At 36.8% G+C, this 20,575-nt stretch overlaps 4 protein-coding genes across 8 annotated transcripts in view; all 4 read left to right on the forward strand.

The window, feature by feature from the left end:
- Positions 1–20,575, forward strand: part of ighd (immunoglobulin heavy constant delta) — a 790,210-nt gene that overhangs the window by 569,656 nt on the left and 199,979 nt on the right. The gene's annotated exons all lie outside the window — the stretch shown is intronic.
- The window catches only part of LOC307154331 (uncharacterized protein), a 780,250-nt gene that overhangs the window by 482,401 nt on the left and 277,274 nt on the right, over positions 1–20,575 (forward strand). The window lies entirely within an intron of this gene.
- The window catches only part of LOC307154345 (uncharacterized protein), a 430,222-nt gene that overhangs the window by 317,560 nt on the left and 92,087 nt on the right, over positions 1–20,575 (forward strand). The window lies entirely within an intron of this gene.
- Positions 4,014–18,960, forward strand: LOC307154475 (uncharacterized protein). Of its 2 annotated transcripts, XM_079864461.1 has the most exons (11): positions 4,014–4,113; positions 5,778–5,840; positions 6,315–6,375; positions 9,635–11,761; positions 11,843–12,029; positions 12,549–12,645; positions 12,723–12,820; positions 14,823–14,885; positions 15,021–15,083; positions 16,742–16,804; positions 18,355–18,960. In XM_079864461.1, the coding sequence occupies exons 5-11, from the start codon at positions 11,846–11,848 to the stop codon at positions 18,450–18,452; spliced, it is 666 nt and encodes a 221-aa protein (XP_079720587.1). In that variant the 5' UTR covers positions 4,014–4,113; positions 5,778–5,840; positions 6,315–6,375; positions 9,635–11,761; positions 11,843–11,845; the 3' UTR covers positions 18,453–18,960. The 2 variants fall into 2 exon arrangements, 1 of the variants encoding a protein (XP_079720587.1); XR_013820364.1 differs by lacking the exons at positions 4,014–4,113; positions 5,778–5,840; positions 6,315–6,375 and having other exon boundaries at positions 9,940–11,761.

The following is a 20,575-nucleotide window of genomic DNA, read 5'->3' on the forward strand; positions in this document are numbered from 1 at the left end:
AGAGTTTATTAGTTTAAATGAGTCTCAGTGACTCATAGTATATAGAACGGCAGTTCCCAGATAGCATACATATCCGGGCCTCATCTGGGCCAACTATGGCACATGTGGCTCAGTTCTGGCAACGGCAAAGGTTATATGGGCCGTCTCTGGCCCACACACATCAAGCCGGTTTTAGTGTGAGTCGTGGCATGCTGTTCATGGGCCAGATCTGGCCCGTGTGCAACAAACCGGCTTTAGTTTGAGTCGTGGCTTGCTGTGTGTGGGCCAGATCTGGCCCGTGTGCAACAAACCGGCTTTAGTTTGAGTCGTGGCTTGCTGTGTGTGGGCCAGATCTGGCCCGTGTGCAACAAACCGGCTTTAGTTTGAGTCGTGGCTTGCTGTGTGTGGGCCAGATCTGGCCTTTGTGCAACAAACCGGCTTTAGTTTGAGTCGTGGTTTGCTGTGTGTGGGCCAGATCTGGCCCGTGTGCAACAAACCGGCTTTAGTTTGAGTCGTGGCTTGCTGTGTGTGGGCCAGATCTGGCCCGTGTGCAACAAACCGGCTTTAGTTTGAGTCGTGGCTTGCTGTGTGTGGGCCAGATCTGGCCTTTGTGCAACAAACCGGCTTTAGTTTGAGTCGTGGCTTGCTGTGTGTGGGCCAGATCTGGCCCGTGTGCGACAAACCAGTTTTAGGATTGTTGTGTGTGGGCCAGATAAGATATTTAGTATGATATTAATTCATAGTTATTAAGTTTTAAAATGTAAAAGAAGAAGGCTGACTTTTGTTCTTTTCCCTTTGTTTGTCTTAGATCTGATAAAGAATCATTGGATTAAGTCATCCTTTCTTTTTCATAATCCGACAGATTTGTCTGTATAATTAAGATACTATTCTGTTCTTTAACTTAGACACTGAACTTGAGGAATTAGGTAATAGCAGTCATTCTGGTCATTCATTAGTAATCAGTAACCTAGATATGAATAGCTTATTCTAGATTGCCAAGGGCATGTTGTTTATTTGTTAATTTATATATTGGACAATGATGGAAATAAACTAGGATACTGACATTTGCAATTAATGTATACAGCCTTATGAAAAGCAGCAATCAATTAGATCAAAAGTAATCAGAAAAAAAATTTCAGTCACCTGCAACATCTGAATATTCAATCAATAATTTTTTTGGACTAATGTAGTTTGCACATGCACACAGATTATCTGTTATCTTTGTGGGCACTCTCAATAGACATCTTTAAATGTGCAGTCTGTAAGAATGTCTGTGAGCTAGTGGTGGAAATAGGTACTGCAGTCCAAATTCAAGTTATGGGAGATTGTTGTTTACCCCGTCCCCTCCTCTTCAGACTCGACCCTCATGCAGGTTGCCAGTTTAAGGTCACGCAACAGGAACGAGCGCAATTGACAATGGAAGCCGAGGAGACTTACTCATAAGTTTATGAGTTGATTTATCCATGTTATTATATGCTCTTGGTCATACCCTTACAATGACCTGGGAGTCCGCCAGCATTTTTTTGGTGAGCACAAAGTCAGCGGCTTGATACGGTTGGACCTAAACTGGGAACTTGCACCAATAGCTTTATGAATTATGAAAAGGTTCCTCCAGTGCGAAAGCCCTTAATGACGTTTGTATACCAGTTAAAGGCAGCAATGCACTAATCTGGCTTTAACACACAGTTGTCTTCATTAAAAGTAGGAACACTTCTTATCAGTGCTGATGCCACCAGTGCTGATTTTCCATATCGGAAAACTTTAAAATGGCACTTTATGACAAAAAGATTGCCCAACCCCTGTTGTTGAACAATTTTAAAATAGTTTGCTGTCACTAATTTGTAAATGTGATGAATGGAACCTTTTTTTATCGATTTATAATGTATTAAGTGGAGTAAAACATATTTTAAGGCAATCAGTTTGCATTGTTTTAACAAGATGTATAATTAAATACAACTGAAATTCCAAGTTTCAGGAAATATTCCATTATTTAGCTCAACTTACACCACTAAATAAGCATTTGTTACAGCATTATATTCTTTCATTTTACTAAGTTAAAGGCAATCACTTTGCATGATTTTTTGAGGGAGCTTAACAAATAACAATTTACTGTGTAAAAGAGTCTGAAAGCACAGAATAAAATTAAAAATTGTGAGATGGGCTTATTGACAAACAAAAACAAAGTTAAATACAAATAGGTTAAATGTAAAAATCGATCGTGTGAACATTACATCCAACAACACAACATGTTCTTCCCATAAATCCCATGACTTTCTTCTGTTATGTAACTACAAAATTGAAAAATTACCAGCAATATTATCTGATTTTCACAGGCAATCCCTCTTGGCATGATATTCTTTGAGTCTTTGCTATTCAAGCACAACTTTTCACCTCATAAATATTTTATTTGGAATAACTGTAATATTTTATACATGTGTGTGCGTATGTGTGTGCGTATATATGTGTGTGTGTATATATATATACCGGTATATATATATATATATATATATATATATATATATATATATATAGATATATATATATATATATAGATATATAGATATAGATATATATATTAAATATTACAGTTATTCCAAATAAAATATTTATGAGGTGAAAAGTTCCGTATCAAACTGTAATATGTAACTGTCTATATTTTTTCATAATTGGTTTGATAAAAATATCTTGTTAGTTAGTCAGTTAATCAATTCTCAAGGTTTGTTGTTTTCATATAAGGAGTTTTTATATCACTTTCAATTTCCTGTTTCTCCCAAAGAATTTTCATTATTTATGGGTTCAATCCCATCAGGTGCTCTTGCTTTATTGAGAGGAACTCAACCTCTACAGTCTCTATGAGTTTGGTCAATACTCCTGTTGGCAAATTGTGCTTTGCTTCTCCCTGTAAAAACAATCGATCAGTCCGTTCACTTTTTCAGCAAAACATTGTTACTTTACCGTCTGTGACCGCTTACTGGAATAATGCAGTTCCACATCTTTTTATTTTTTTTAACCAATAAAGTAAAAGAGATTTCTTTTAAAATAATTCATAAATACTACCCTGCAAGTCACTACCTCAAAAAGTTCAAAAAGGATATTTCCTCCAGTTGTTCTTTCTGTGACAACTCTGACGAAACTGTAGTTCATCTTTTTTTTTTTTTGGTATTGTCCATTTACCAAAATGTTTTGGCAAGATGTCTTAGGATTTATAGGCCTGAAATCTATAATGAATGTGTGTTGTATTGGAAGGATGTGGTCCTAGGCTTTGTAGATTATAATCAATCTAAAAAAAAAGGTAATTTTTATGTAATTAATCTGATTAGCAAAGTTTCATATTCATAAATCTAAATATTTAAATATGAAACCTCTTTTTCTTACATTTTTTAAATAACTTGAAAAATGCCTCCTTTCAATTAAGTTGTCTGAGAACAAAAAGGCCTTAAAAACATTATCTGTTTGCAGGGGTGTAGTTTGTGGGGGTTGGGGGGAGATAACCCCCCCAATATTTAAATCTATGAATTACAACCCCCCCCAATATTTATACATGAAACATGAAAAATATGCAGAACCCAAACTTCAACCCCCCCAATGTTCAAATCAAATCTACGCCCTTGTCCGTTTGTAATTCTTTTCCTTTTTTCAGTGTCATGTAATTCTCATATATGATTTATCAATATGTTTAATTTACATGATTCCCCCCTTTGTGATTTTTATTTTATTTTTATTTGTTTTAGTTCTGTTGTTGTCTGTTATTATGTATATTTTTGTAAGCATAAAAAAATAAAATAAAAAAAAATTCCCTCTTCGGAGCATCACAAAGTGGTCTCACAAAATGGCAATTTTACCCATCAACCACCGCGGCGCTAGAGCCGCGAAGCTCTATTAACCAATCACAGCAGTTTTATTATTATTAATAATTGAATGCCAGGATAATTTAACAAGGTATGCTGTGTGATGATATACATTTTATATATGTATAAATATTAAAATATATAAACTTTGCTGCCAGACTCGCGTGCAAAGCCCGCGAAAACAATAGGTAGCGAAAACGGAAGTCTGGCCAGTCAGAGCCAGCGCGTGCACACATCCTGACTGTCTACTCCCTGCTGAGAGGAATAACTTGAGAGTTTTCTGGAGGTAAGTACTTTAATTATTCGATATACTTCACAAATTATAACTACAATTATCAATGACGTTTAAAAACATGAACTAAGTAAATTATACAATCTATTAACAGAGGCAAACAACCTGTTGCTGTTAAATCTGTTACGTCACTTGTGCGTGCGCATGTCTGTCATGTTAACGTTTGGCCCTACTTATTAATGATAATTACATTAAAGTATTTAAAAAAAACTATGAATCACAGATGCGAAAGGGAACTGAATTCGTTAAACATAAGTTACTCCTGAAGCGCGGCCTCTTCTCAGACAGCGCGTGAACACTGCTCAAGCACCCACAGAAATGGCCGAACGACACGGGAAAATACGATATTCTCTTTTAACCTCACAGCGGTTCTCGGCGCGTGTATGGCCGAAAACATAAATATATGTGCCCATACATAAATATATGTGCCCATGTTATCATTATATCTGCCTGAGAAGTTTTCCTTTGTAGCTTAGATGACATTTTTTTGAGACCATTTTGTCCTGTAACGTTAAAAATTCAGGGCTTTTCAGAGATACCAAATGTTTGGAGTTTGCATCATGACAACCCCCCTATCCTGACTGACACTGACTGGATGATTAAATTCAGCACTCTTATAGAAATATGATTTGATCAATTACATTTTTTTTTGTAATAAATTCACATCTTTGGGGTTTTAAATAAGAATATGACGTTCTGTTATGAGACATGCATCTGTTTTATTCATGTCCACTGTAGAGGACACCGGGACATGCTTGTCAGGCATTTTAGGAGACAAGTGAATAGGAAAGAAATGCTAAATATTTATATGAAATATGAGCTATTATAAAAATGTTGTCTATTTATTACTCGTTATAGCTACTTTTTTTCCATTACGTGTTTCCTAAAAACACATTACTATTCAAATTAGAGACAATGAAAATATACATATCGCATATAATGGAAAACCAAATTTTTATATATATATATATATATATATATATAAAAACATTAACAAAACTTGTTTTCCCTTATGGGTCTCAGGGAGGATATTGGATTAGGTCTTACAATTACAGCAACCTTAGAAACGTGGTGCTGTCTGTCATTAACGTCAATTAAACAACCAAAGTAAACACCGGTATTCTTATGAACTGTTATACAGCCTAGCATAACAAGAATTTCTCCTTCAATACGCAAAAAAGCCCCAACAGCGTTCATAACTCAGGCAGTTTGTTCTTAGGTTAATTGTGGCCAACACACCACTAAAAGTAAGAAAAACAAGGGAGAAAAACAACATTATCAATGACTTCACAGAATTCCCAATCAAAAGAAATAAACACAATTCCAACAGCTTCCCTTTCACCCTCGCACTTCATTTCCGCTGTTAAAAGACGGACACTCTCTGTGACCAGGCACCATGCGCGCTGACCAGTTAGGGTAGAACAACCTATGAGAAATGGGACAGGAGGGGAGACAGTGGACACAATGGAGGGAGAGAAACACATACCCTTTTTTTAAAAAAAATTTTTATTCCAAGTAATATCAATCAGCAGCTGGGTTGTTTTGATTAGCCTAAGTAATAATAACTCAAAGTTTACTGAATGTGTGTATATATTGATAAAATTAATTCTGTTCAGTCATGTTTCTTATTTTTCTCCATTTTGCTTTTGTGTCAACAGCAGCTAAATGACCCCCAAAAGCTCTTTTAAGAGCTCTTTCAACCATTAAGCATCTTTATCCATGTAAGTATATTTTTGAGACACTTCAGTTAGTATTTGGGCTTATATTCTTTAAAGCTACATCATCATAGCACGTCTATAAATACAGACCTAGGTAATAGTTGATATTACAGTAGTTACTCAGTCTTATTTTACCCATTTTTCTTGTCTGCAAACAGATCATTGTGACTGTGGTGAGCAGGGTGTGGCTGAGAGTGAGAGAACGGAGGCTGGTGAGTGATTGATAATGAGCAACGTACAGGTGTCACTCATCAGTAATCACACTGGCCTCCAGCTATTCTCTCAAAGCCCTCAGCTTCTGCCTGCTCGCCACAGTCATCCTTTGCTATAAGATGTTTTTAAGCACATTCTTAGTTTCACTTTAGATTTATTTTATATATTCATATTAGATTAATTTGCAGCATACACCTCATTCAACATTTTGGACTACTGTAGTAGTTACCTGTAATATATTCTTTTTATTGTTTCCTTTTTTAGATTTTGCATCATCCTCCACTGTTTTTTTTCTTTTCTCTAATCATCCCTTATTTCAACCAAGGTAAGTTGTCTTTTTTTTTTTAAGCATCACTTAAAGGTGTTTACAGTAGTGTTGTCACGATACCAAAATTATTGTTTCGATACCGATACCAAGTCAAGTATTGCGATTTCGATACTTTTCCTGAAAAGGGAGAAACACTCTCAAATATCATTGCTGTGCTTTATTTTAAAACCGGGACAACATTCTAATCATATAACACACTAATAAATGAACATATGAACAGCAGATATATTAAACATTTGAACAAAATATGAAATATAAAAATATACAAAATAAATTAGAGCAATGACATTCAAGGTAAAAAAAAATATAAATTTAGCAGCATTCTCTCATTTATCATAAGAAACATATAAGAGCTTTATCTTGATTCTGAACTTTGAATAAAAATATGAACAGCGATTATATTAAACAATGTTTAATATTGGTAACATATGATAAGCCTCATTGGTGATATATTTGACATGTGGGGAGAGATTTGTGGAAGGCCTATACTTCATGTTAAGCATAAATATATAGCAGCAAAGACAACGTCGGCAGTGTTGGCGGCAAAATAGGCTACAGAATAATTCGTTCTGTATTGAGAGGTGCAATATTTGAAAATCAATCATATTTTTTTAAATTACATTTATATTGTATTTATGTCAACTTTCAAACATCAAAATGCCATTTATTAATATGTATTCGTGTCAAAATGACATAGAACCATTACCGTACCATTTGTCACTCCTCGCGTCATCTTTTTCTACGAGTCGTAGACCACTTGTGCTCGCACATGCAGCCATCTCGCTGTAGTGTTTTGTCACATGACACTGACAGCGGCAGATTATTTGCTGCGTGCGTCAGGAAAAAAAACACAGACGTCCATAGGGAGGCGTTTTTTTTTTTTTTTTTTTTTAAGTATCGATACTGATAAATTTAGGTATCGTGACGTTTTTAATTTCCGAGTATCGCGATACTTTTGAAGTATCGGTACACCGTGCAACACTAGTTTACAGTTGTATAGTTATTTTCTCTTTAGTGTATATGTGCTTGTCATGGAAGCATAAATGAATTTATTAAATTAAACAGAACTTTTAACAAGGTGAATTAGACTGATGACAGGTATACCTGCGTTTTAACACAAAAGGTCTTTGGATTTCCACTTAATTCTAAAATGAATGCTTAATTTGTGGTTATTATTATTTTTAATGAAAACAACTCATCAATAAAGATGTACAATGCTAAATTTGCTTACCGTATATCTAACATTAAAGGGATACTTCAGGATTTAGCATTAAGCTTTGTATCAGTAGAAAACCTGTAGTATTTTCAAATTACCCTGCTTTCCACCCTCATATCCCCCTGAGACGAGATATTTGTTTGTTTGTTTTTTGTTTTTTTTTGGTCTGGAAAAAATCCTCCGATGACGCAAAATTATGATTTTTGCGTCATCTGAGGATTTTTTGTCCAAAGGCTAAAGACTACAGCCAGTAGAAGGCGCTGTTCCGCATGTTCTCAACCCGCCCATAGAGGGTGGGATCTCACTCACAGCATGTCCACAGATAGTGTCAGCTATCTTTTATTTGGAAGCTAAGCTAACAGACTCTTGTTCTGTGGAGAAAGCTGAGTAGTAGGAGAAAGTATTAGGGGTTACCATCCTCTTTTTCCCGGACATGTCCGGCCGTCGAGATCGTCCAAAATGTCCGGGATTCGGCTTTTGCTTTCTGCAGTCGCCATTCATTGTTTACATGCTCACCTTTTGTTTCAATCTAACTGAATTCACTCCGATTGGTGAATCTGAATGTAGTGTTTACATGAACGCTAAACAAGTGATCGGTTGATGTGGATTGATTGATAAGGAAATTGCCCGCTCCTCTGTGAGATACGAGAACGGTGCATCTCACCATTGTTGCTCATCATCAGTAAACAAGCCACCAGCCTCGTGTCGCTCTCACTCGTCCTGCTCGCCACAGTAAACCTAATCAATGGAGACTGTAGAACGCAAAAGCCGAATCCAGGAAATTTTGGGCGATCTCGAAATCCCTGTCGGACTCGTCACGGAGACTCACTAGTAGCTAGCCTTGTGTTTAACTGCACTCTCTCACCGGTAGGCGTGGCTTCCTAGGGCAGTGAAGCAAGTGCATTCTGGGAGTTGTAGTTTTTCATCCACAAAAGCTAAAAATAAATTTTCTGGCTTTTCTCAGTCTAGAAGGCTCCAAATTCAAAAATAATTTCACATTTCTACTACATAAATTACCCATTTTAAATACACATTCATCTTTCCAGAGCTGAAATATCCCTTTAATGAAGCAAACTTTACATTTAATATTAGTCCTAGAGCAGAAAAAGTTTAATACATTTAAAATACTATAATCACTTGACGCCATTAAACGGCTACTATCGTGCAAAAACTGCAACAAATCCATTATTCATGATTAAAAATCTAAACCAAAAGATTACTTTTAGTATCATAATTATTAAACTGTAATGAATTAAAATTGACTCACCTAATATAGGCGGGACTCAAAAGAGGTCCACGCTTCCAGTCAGCACCTCCTGTCTTTCACAATTTTTTTTTCATTTTTTTTTTTCAAATGAATAAAACACACTTTAAGATTCAAAATTAACACTAGAATGCCAAAATATTATATTTTAAAAAAAATACCGACATTAAAGACCCTAGAACGCAATTTTACTCTTTGGTTATGAATGCAGCTTGGAAAAAACTGCAAATTCATTATTTAGGATTAAGATTCAACAAGATTTAGTTTAGTATCACAATTATTAAGTTTATGAATACAAATTTACTCACCTTGTTTGCACATATCTTATAACTCGTATCTTATTACACTCATCTCGCAAAGTCGTGATAGCTACACTACACGGAAAGCCAGCTAAAAAAAATCTAGTATGATGCACATGATTTGATAGATGTGTAAAGAATCAATGCAGGAAAAAGGAGAAAAAAAGAAAAACAAAACCAACTAGATTCAATCCACTGTAGCGTTAGTATGATGACACATGATCAGATATTGTTTTTGCAATTTTTTATTTTATTTTTATTTTAAATGTATGGATTTATACTGTTCTACCAAACTCTTGTCTCTTTTGACCTGTCTGTAAATACCTGTAATACAGAATAATACTCTTGACTTGTATATTGTTTAATCACTGTCATTTAATGTTTATTTGTTGATTGTAAAGGATGACAGAATTTTACTGTGAACTATCCCTTTAATTTAACTTGCTCTCCTAATCTGCTGTTTCTCTCTCATTATAGGGTAGTGAACATCCTGAGCTTGAACTCATTAGGGATATTCCATGCATATTTTATTTGTGACTCTGTATTGTGTTCACTAGTGATGAATTACAATGAACGCAGCAATCTTAGGAAAAGGGCCCTCAAAAGAGTTGACACTTTTCTTAAATCAGTGAATCATGAGCTGTATGACCATACTGATAATCTTAACAACTCTCCTGTTAGCATTCCTCCTGGTGGCATTCTCTCTGACTGCAGACCTTCAGATTTGAATCCTACTTGCATCTCTGTTAGTGAGAATACAAACAGCAGCCATGATTGTAGCAGTACTGGCGAAACAAACGATGAAAGTGATCTCAGAAGCAGCATTACTGACTGGGCACTTCGTTTTGGTGTATCTCTCATTGCGCTTTCTGCTTTATTGGCAATTCTTAGAGTGCATTTACCATTCCTGCCAAAAGATGGAAGGTCACTGTTAAAAACGAAAACAGAGTACAATGTGGAGATGATTGCCGGTGGATCTTTCCACTATTTTGGTATTGTCAATGCTTTCAGAAACACGTTGAGAAGTGCATGTTCTTATTTTACAGACGGGCACACATTTAACATGCAGCTAAATTTTGACGGCATCCCACTTTTCAAAAGTTCTTCAGTTCAACTTTGGCCTATTCTTGGCATGTTCAAAGGTCTATCTAAGAAACCTGTTGTCGTAGGGTTGTTTTGTGGGACCACTAAGCCAAAAAATCTTTCTGACTATCTCAGTCACTTAGTTTGTGAGTTGCAGAGTTTAAGAAGAGGTTTTGTTTTTGGTGGCAAGACTTTCTTTGTCAAGGTAACGTCTATCATGTGTGACGCTCCAGCACGAGCCTTTATCAAAGGTATAAAATCTCACACAGGATACTATGGCTGTGACAAATGTCAGCAGAAAGGTTCCTATGTGAAACACCGCATGACATTTCCTGAGAACGATGCCTCCTGTAGAACAGATGAAGCTTTTCGACTGGGATTAGATGAGGAACACCATCTAACACACTGTCCTCTTCTAGAAACTGACATTGACATGGTAACTGGTTTTCCTCATGATTACATGCACCTTGTGTGTTTGGGTGTAGTGAGACGTCTGACGGATCTGTGGTGTGGTGCAGTGGGCCCCCTGCGTACAAGACTTTCGAGCATTCAAGTCTTGGGTATCTCTGAGAGACTGGTAGCATTGAAGGAGTTCATTCCAGCAGAGTTTGCCAGAAAGCCTAGGGCTCTCAGTGAGAGACTTCGTTGGAAGGCAACTGAATTCCGCCAACTGTTGCTGTACACAGGCCCTGTTGTTTTAAAGAGTGTGTTGCCTCGCCAGGTTTATGATAACTTTATGCTGTTGTCTGTTGCCATCTACATCTTGGCAAATTCAAAATATTGTATCGAAATGAATGATTTGGCTCACTCCTTTTTGGTATCATTTGTTGAGCATTATGGCTTGTTGTATGGCAAAGAGATGGTGGTATACAACATTCATGGCTTGGTACATCTTGCTAGTGATGTTAAAGTGCATGGTCCTTTAGATGGCATATCTGGCTTCCCCTATGAAAATTATCTTGGTGAGCTTAAGAGATTGGTAAGGAAACCTCACAATCCACTTGCACAGATAATCCGCAGGTTGTCAGAACATGAGGAAAGGAACTGTTATTCCACTGATGAAATATCACTGATGTGCCCCCATAAAAATGGACCTGTACCACAAACACTGACAGAAGCAGTACATCAGTTCAGACAGCTTACTGTTGATGGTGTCATGCTGCGAATATCGAGCAAAGATGATTGCATTTCTATTCATGGCAAAGTGATTTCAGTAAAAAACATCATTGCTTATGGGGGTAAAGAGTATGTTATGTTTCAAGAGTATAGAGAGAAAGAGGCCTTATACACTTACCCTCTTGACTCCAGAAACATGGGAGTATTCATCGTGTCCAATTTGTCAACAGTGATGCACTTTACTGAGCTCACAAAGCCCTGGCAGAAGTGTGTGAGGTTGCCTCTGGGAGACAAATTTGCAGTCTTCCCTCTGACTCACACATCTTAATAATATCACCAATTAATGTACATAGTTCTTGAGAAGCAGCAACACCATTTCTGGATTATATTGTGGGACATGCTTTTGTAAGTGGCATTTATATGAATTCGTTTTTTAAATGAATCTAAATGAAGTCTAAAATTAATTACAACTCTTGTTTTTTTCAGCCAATGTATCATATCGTAATCTTTTTAACCACAAATGAAGTCGAGGTTGTCCCCCATAATTGGGTAAGGGACAATGTTTGTATGTGGCCTCCATACAAATATGAAGATAGAGTTAAAGCCATAAAATCAATGGTAAAGCCAGGACCATCCTGGACTCCCTTCAAAATCCGGATTATTTTTACTAGAGGTACATATCCTTAGCTTCCATGGGTCAGATTTACTAACAGGTTGCACCAGCATAAACCGTCTTTTGGTGTCGGGATTTATTAAAGACACTAAAGGTGTGAACAGTTGTTTTTGCGGCTGACCTTGTTGCATATGCGGTTTTAAGAGTTTCCCTTTCAAACTCATGCAGAATCATTCAGATTAATTTAAATGAATCATGCAAGGTGATTAACTAAGGTTTGTGCTAGTTAATTTCCTGGTATTTGCACCATTGTTTACCTCCCCCCAAAAAAGAGATTGTGCCTATTTAGTAAATCTGGCCCATATATATATATATATATATATATATATATATATATATATATATATATATATATATATATATATATATATATATATATATATATATATATATATATATATATATATATATATATATAAATATAAATTTTCTTCATTTTCTCCTATTATTTATTCATAATTTCTCTTTAATGTTTTTTTTTAGTTTGCTTCACAGAAACCTTGTTGTTTATCTATACAGAAACATATGAAGAAGCTCGCCAAAAACTACCAGAGGCAGAAATAAACACAGACCTTACAGACGTGGACTCGCCCCCCGTGAGAAGAAAAAGACACATGTAAATACAGCACATACAGAGCAGAGTATGGCTGCTGAATGAGGACAATCAATTGAATAATTGATTTTTTTCTTCAGTAAAAGGGCACGTTATTTCGATGATAGTGAAACTGAGGATGAAGCAAACTTTCCACTTCCAGCAGCGCCAGAAGTGCAAATCAACCCCATCAGGAAATGTAAGATTGGCCAATTTGTGCCACAGTTATAGTTCTATTAATTTGTTTTATTAACACATTTGTTTTTTGTGAATTCATTTGAGGAATGCTATCATCAGTTCTGGAAATACACTTTTGTCTTTGAATTTAGTAGGGCTGTCACAAACGATTATTTTTTTGTAATCTGTTTATTATGCTCTGCTTGCATGCTCTGATAATATCTTTCTAGGACAATCTATGAAATCTGATTCTGTTGCATAGAACTGAATAAAGAATAATATATTAATTTGAATATATATATTTATTTTATTATGGACCTATTTTCTGTCCAATTTTTGTGTTACTTTCAAAATAATTGTGGCTATTTTTGTTTATTGACTTATTTTTTTTTAATTCAGGAAAATGATTGATTATTTTTGCCAAGTGCATCCAGAAGTTTCGGTTTCGGCCCAGAATTTTAATTTCGGTGCATCCCTACTTAATACATATTATGTAAAAACAATGAGGCATACAATTGGTTTAAATAAAGCAGGGCTCGACATTAAGCCTTGTCATGTGTTTGTCCTTCGGACAAGTAAATCGGTCATTCACTTGGATTTTTTTGTGTTGTAAATATAATTTATTTTCAATGTTAAATCAGCTTTGACGAATCTAAATCTGCATATTTTTACATTTAAAGGGGTCATATAATGCCATTTTTGTACAAGCTAATATGATTCTTTAGGGTCTAAATTAAAAGTTTGTAATATACTTTAATTAAAAATTCTCATTAGTATTGTAAGAACTAATTTTACCTGGTCAAAAACAGCTCTGTTTTCAGCACGCCGTTTAAGTGCATGTGTCTTTAAATGATAATGAGCTGTGCTGACCCCGCCCCTCTGTTCTGTGCGTACCCCTTTTGAAATAACACAATAACCATAACGCGCTGTTCATTATAAACGTGGGATTATGAATTATATTGAGAACGCCGTACATAGAAAACATGCCGTAATGTACCCTGAGTGTAAACAGCCGCATTCATCGTGAAGCGTGCTAATGATTTGCAAAGATTAATATAAATATTAATATAAAGGTTAATAAAACATTACACTCACTTCTTCTGGAGGTGCAGCAGGAACACGAATAGTTGGTACTGATCCTTTTTTCAGGAGCAGCTTCTTAGCAAAACCAGCTTTACTGACCCTCGTTTGTAAAGCAGTCTGGTTTGTGAAATGATTCGCGCAAACATGAAAGCTTGACGTTGATCGTGGGGAATATTCCCTTCGAAAACAAACTCAGCCACTGCGTCTTCAGCTGTACGGATTTAGGAACATCAAAATGATGCTGTGTTCCTTATTACACCCAAGAACAGAACACCACAATCGCTTAGATGCCATTCTGCTCATAGACAGTGCTCCAGTCCAGCATATCAACAGTGACCGCGTCGGTCCGCACGGGCTATGATTGACAGCTCGCTCACGAGCGAGGGTGGGTCTGTGTTGAAACGCTGCTGTCAATCAACAATCGTGGGAGGGGCGTCGATTTTTGTGACGTCACATGGTCGAACGGCTTGATTTGAGAGAGGGGAAAACATATGAAGATTAAAAAAAAAAAACACTGGATGGATTTTTATCATTTTATGATGGTTGTGTACAGGCACTGCCAACACACATTTCAGTACAATCAACTTGTAAAAGTGCATGTACCATTATATGACTCCTTTAAAAGGCATTTTTCCCCTAATCGTATTAAATGTCTGCTCCATCGTTCATTTTAAATTCTTACATTTGAACAATTACTTTTTGAATAATGAGACACTATAGGGATTTTATAAAATGTATATTTAAATTTAAATTTAATCATTCATTTATTAAAGATTATATAGTTTCTATGTGTGCTGCACTCATTAGGTTTGATTTCTCGAGAGGTTAAGCAAGCCACAACAGTGAAAACCTTGCTGACCGTACATTATTATCATTCACTTTCGATTGCCACACACATTAAATTATTGTAGAATCATTTTCCCTCTTGTTTTCCTGTACAGGTACCAGCAGAGCAGGGAATTACTCTCTACCACTGGCCAGAGAGGACGCAGAGACTATGAATTGTGAGTATTTGAAAACACTGGGCATCTGAGTTACAGAGTAGATGTGCTTCAATTTGATAATAGTTAGACTTGAACTTGCCTCAAAGCTCCTGAACACTGACCTCTCCAATTCCTCCCTCTTGTTTTCCTGTACAGGTACCAGCAGAGCAGGGAATAACTCTCTACCACTGGCCAGAGAGGACGCAGAGACTATGAATTGTGAGTATTTGAAAACACTGGGCATGTGAGTTACAGAGTAGATGTGCTTCAATTTGATAATAGTTAGACTTGAACTTGCCTCAAAGCTCCTGAACACTGACCTCTCCAATTCCTCCCTCTTGTTTTCCCAGGGTAGCCGCGGGGTCTTAAAAGTCTTAAAAAGGTCTTAAATATCATGTTCCTAAATTAAGGCCTTAAAAAGTCTTAAATTCCGTTGTCCAAGTCTTAATTTTTCAAATGAAGGTCTTAAATTTCATTATACTAGCCTATTTATTCAAAGTCAACCTGGCTGCAAACGCAACGTGAAAATTCAACAGTGTTTAGCGTAACGTCAGAGAACGTCTAATTTCTAGTATGCACAAACAATAGTTTGGGTTTTCGCGCCGGCGGCAATTGATCAACATTCTAATCAATCAGTCGAGAGGAGAGACATCATGGGGAAGTGTCGTTCGGTTCGGTGTACGCATTTTCAAACCGAACGGTTCGTTGGACCATTTTTCCTGCCAACCAAAATTTCATTATTTCAAATGTAGGCGCGTTGCGCGTGGCAAGCGCGTTCATAATGTAAGAGACGCCGGCGCGACCACAACATTGTCCAACATCAAATGTGCAAACGTAATGTAAGCGGAACGAAACTGGGCTACTTGTTATTGTGTGGTTGAAGGACCGCTTATCAGTTTGGACCAGTGCAGCGCGAGCCGATCTTGATCAAGCGACACTGTTACACAGCGCTAATAAGAGATCCAGTAAATAAATCATTTGAATTCGCCACTGAAGTAATAACATCGCTGCGAGATCTAGTGAGAAACATTCACATTTCTCCGTTTTTAACGGATCAAACAGCGCTGACGTGGAAACCAGGAGAAACATTGTGCCATGAATGAACTATCCAGAGTCCACAGATCAGCAACATTCACCATGGATTTACTGTAGTAACACTTACTGCAACCATGGAAGTTTGGCAGGAATAGTAGGCTATAATGCTTTCAAGTAACATTACGTTGGTTTTATTTTGACATTATGAATACAATTGCTGCCCTCAAATGTTAATCTGAACTAAAAATAGACCTTTGTTTATAACTACTACAATATTAGGTTACATTTCATTTTTTTTCCAAGGAGCTGTTTTGTTTATGCTCCTAAGAAGAGTCTATTATAGCTCCATCATTGGTCAAAGTGTGTTAGTTTTAATAAATAAAATAATAATAATAAAAAAAATTTATCTGGCATTTATTTATTTTTGCTGTATCGAAAACGTACCAAACAGTGACACAGTGTATCGTATTGAACCGAACCGTGAATTTTGTGAACCGTTACACCCCTACGATCTATATATCTCTTACCTATCTGTCTACCGCTCTGAAGCAATGGTTGAAGCAATTTGAATACTGAGAAACTTTACTAAGACGATTTGAAAAGTTAGTTTATCTGTTTATTGTTATGAATGTTTGATATTTACCAAAAACATCACTTTGCAGTGTATTTTTAATTAAAACATTTGTTACTAATAGTCATTATTGGGATTTGATCTGGTGTTTTACGACTGCATAATGTGTGCGATGTAGGTCTTAATTTTCATTAAAGTGGTCTTAAAAAGGTCTTAAAAAAGTCTTAAATTTGGGGTGATAAAACCTGGGGAAACCCTGTTTCCTGTACAGGTACCAGCAGAGCAGGGAATTACTCTCTACCACTGGCCAGAGAGGACGCAGAGACTATGAATTGTGAGTATTTGAAAACACTGGGCATGCGAGTTACAGAGTAGATGTGCTTCAATTTGATAATTCATAGATGCCACCTATGTCACTACAAATAGAACGCCGCCATATTTACGACCGACTCGCCCGTTATGGCCACCCAAACTGCCCGTTTGAATGAGAGAGAGACAGAGATACCTGGAGAAAATTTCAATTTTAGGCTCCGATCCTTATTTGTTACCCCCAGTTTTCTTTTGTCTATTATTATGGCCTCTCATGATATATATAGAAATACTTAAGTCATAGAGCTTCATGGCACGCGTTCATGAGAGTCGAGGCGATGTCATGAATGAATCTATGAATCTGCAGCTGTTCGGCTGGCATGAATGAATCTATCTAATCCGAACAGCAGCACTGGCAGAGTCCAGCTGAGACACCAGCATCAGCACAGCCAGAGACATCAGCCGAATATCATAAAAGACTGCCATATCTGTCCGAAAGAACAGAGGTTCAATTATAGAGAAGGTTTAATACACACACATATCTAAATGAAATAATATTTCGAGTCAAATCTTATTAAATCATTCACTCACGATTTGGCTGCGATTAAAAGCTATCAAGAGGTAAAGATCATCAGTGATTATAATATAACGACTTAAATTGCAGTTTGTTCGTCACATAAAGCTAACATATGAATAAATAACGATATTAATATAACGGACGAGTCGTATTAGATCACTTTTATGATACTTTTGTGATGTTTTGTTTTGTCTTTTATTATTTATTTATTTATTTATTTTTTGCGTGACAGCCCCCAGTAGGCTAACGTTAATCATTCACTTTCATTACATCGACAAGAAGAGTCTCCATTAGGCTACATATTCAAAAATGTCCCTTTGTCTTCCACGGAAAGTAAACTTAAGGATTTGCATATGAAGGTGAGTAAATGACGGCAGAATTATAATTTTTGGAAGAACTAACCTTAGTCCTTTAATATGCATTTTAAGGCTGAGATTATGCATCGTCTGCAGAGCTAACGTTACTTACACAAAATAACATCTAAAGCGCATGTGACAAAGACAATATCGTTATGAACTTCAGAAAAATATTTATTAGATTTAGGTAGGTATTAACTAACAGACAGACAGAGTTATATTCAAAACAACCCCAAATCTTACTAACTTACCATGATAAAGTGCTTTAACATTTAAACAGATCCAACAAATAAAATGAAGAAAAAACATTATCTGTCGATATCTGTCTGTATAATGTTGGGCATTGAGAGTATAATGGAAATATAATTAACCACAAACCAACATGAGACTTCAAGTCTTTTAAATAAATGATTCTCTCTTCTATCCTTTTCTTTTGGTATAGAATAAAATAACAATTCGGGGCTCCTCTTTCGACTGTTGTTGCAGCCAACTGCACAACATATTGCAGGCATTGCTGTGACCGTTGGTCGTAAAGATGGCGGCGCAAAGCTACAGTGACGTCATGTGAACCGAACAAATAGTTAGCCTCAAAGCTCCTGAACACTGACCTTTCCAATTTCTCCCTCTTGTTTTCCTGTACAGGTACCAGCAGAGCAGGGAATTACTCTCTACCACTGGCCAGAGAGGACGCAGAGACTATGAATTGTGAGTATTTGAAGAAAACACAGGAGATGTACTAGTCCAGTCGTTTTATGAAAAAAGGTAGGACAAATTGCAACAGAAGCAAATTCAACTGATTTTTTAATCCTGAATATGTCCTGAGTAAGGGAAAAAAAGCCCAGAAGAATCCCTTTAGGGGAAAGTTTAGAAAGACCCAAATATAGCCTATTCATTATTTTTCTCATGATTAGGGTAACATTTTTAACCTGTATATCACCATGAGAATTACTGAGTTGATTACTTGCATCAAGACAAACAATTTGCATAAATACCACAACAGATCTAAACATTGGGTATAGCCAAGTGAAAATGTCTTGTTGGCATATAACAGTAAAATACTTGATGTTAAGGTCTGAATGGAACCTGTTTAGGCTACCCATGAGCATTAATACATAGATGGAAGTACTTTAAACCAGCCTTTATTACTTAATATTGCAGAGATGGGGTTTGGGGATGGGTCTGTGGGACTGTTTCTGGGAGATGAGTCTGAGGGAACAGGAGAGAAGGGGTAAGGAAAATGCAGAAGACAAAGGAAGGTAAAACAAAAAAGTGAACCCTCAGTAACAGTCCCCGGGACCCAGCCCCAAACCCCATCTCTGCAATAATAATTAATAAAGGCTGGTTTAAAGTACTACTTCCTTTATGTATAATCCCAAATGGGATTCTTCAGGGCTTTTTTTTTTTTTTTTTTTTTTTTTTTTTTACTCAGGATATATTGAGGATACAAAATTAGTTTAGTTTGCTTCTGTTGCAATTCGTCCTAGGTTGACCCCCATTTTGGCTTAAAATGACTGGATTATAATGTTTTTTTATCTTAGAATGTTTATAGCTGTGTCTGAAACCGTTCACTCATTTACTAATCCCTATATAATAGTGTATGGCGTTTGAGTGCACTATATCTGCAAGGAGTGAACGAAAATAAGTGAGTGAATTCGGACGCTGACGTTTACACTGCGCGTCGGAGAGCTGGAGCTGTCGCAGTAAAGGCTTTGTCACACGTGATAAAACTCCTTTTATCTTACATGTTACTTGCTTTATAAAATAAAATTAACAACAATCATATTGACTATTTTGTATATACCTCTGTGCCAGCTTTGTAGTTTCATCGATTGAAATTGTTAAACTCACGCTCACAGATGACAGGGTCATTGAGCGCTTCAGACGACCGTTATGATTACATTCGAATGACAGATGATCAATGAATATTTTTCAAATCATCCACCAAATTATCATCTATTCCTTACAGTTTAACGAGTTAAAACACATTGTTTTAATGCCTAAATAATATTTTAATAAAAAAAAAAAATGAAGGTAAAAAAAATTTACCTTATTAATATTTCATTTCATTTTAACAAGTAGGGATGTCCCGATCCGATCCACGGCATTGGTATCGTGCCGATACTGGCCCAAAACGCTAGATCGGATATCGGAGGGGAGAAAAAAAAAAAATCCGATACCTATGATCCGATACCCATTAGGGGTGGAACGGTACGTATTCGTACTACTGAACGTACGTTCGGTGCATAGATTTACACAGAGAATACACGGTATAAAAATAAATAAATCTCGCGTGCACATTAATTAATGTAATACGGAACTAACGTTACTGTTAGATACGCGCATATGCGGGTTCTTTAGGGACACCTAATCTGTAGCCCGCCTTACCCCTCATTTACACTGCAAACGTCTGCGGTGCATTACGTCTGCGACAAGGTTTTATTCCGTCCTCCACGCGGTGCCAACTCACACCGGGAGCATTTCAGAAGCGGAGCGAGTGGATGCGCGAGACCACGTGATTTGCCTGTCCAACGTGTTTTTTCTTGATTTTTGGGTTTCTACCATACAGCCTATGGTTTCTACCAATATTGGTGTGTAATACGTTTGGGAGTTTGCACAGAGTGTTTATTTTGAATTTGACAATGTTTTCTTTTACTTTTATTTTGTATTTCCGGTGCGACATGGACGCGCGTCCGTCAAAAATAGACTAGGCGCCTATATTTAGCGAAGCAGTGCGGAGAGCCGCTTCTGGGAAGCTTCTGAAACGCGCCGCGTCGCGGCCGGTGTAAACACAAGCATTGACTAGAATGGGCGCGATCAGCTCCGGTAGCCGTGTCGCAGCCGTAATGCGCCGCAGACGTGTGCG

Source organism: Squalius cephalus, assembly GCF_949319135.1.
Source record: "Squalius cephalus genome assembly, chromosome: 1".
Taxonomy (NCBI): domain Eukaryota; kingdom Metazoa; phylum Chordata; class Actinopteri; order Cypriniformes; family Leuciscidae; genus Squalius; species Squalius cephalus.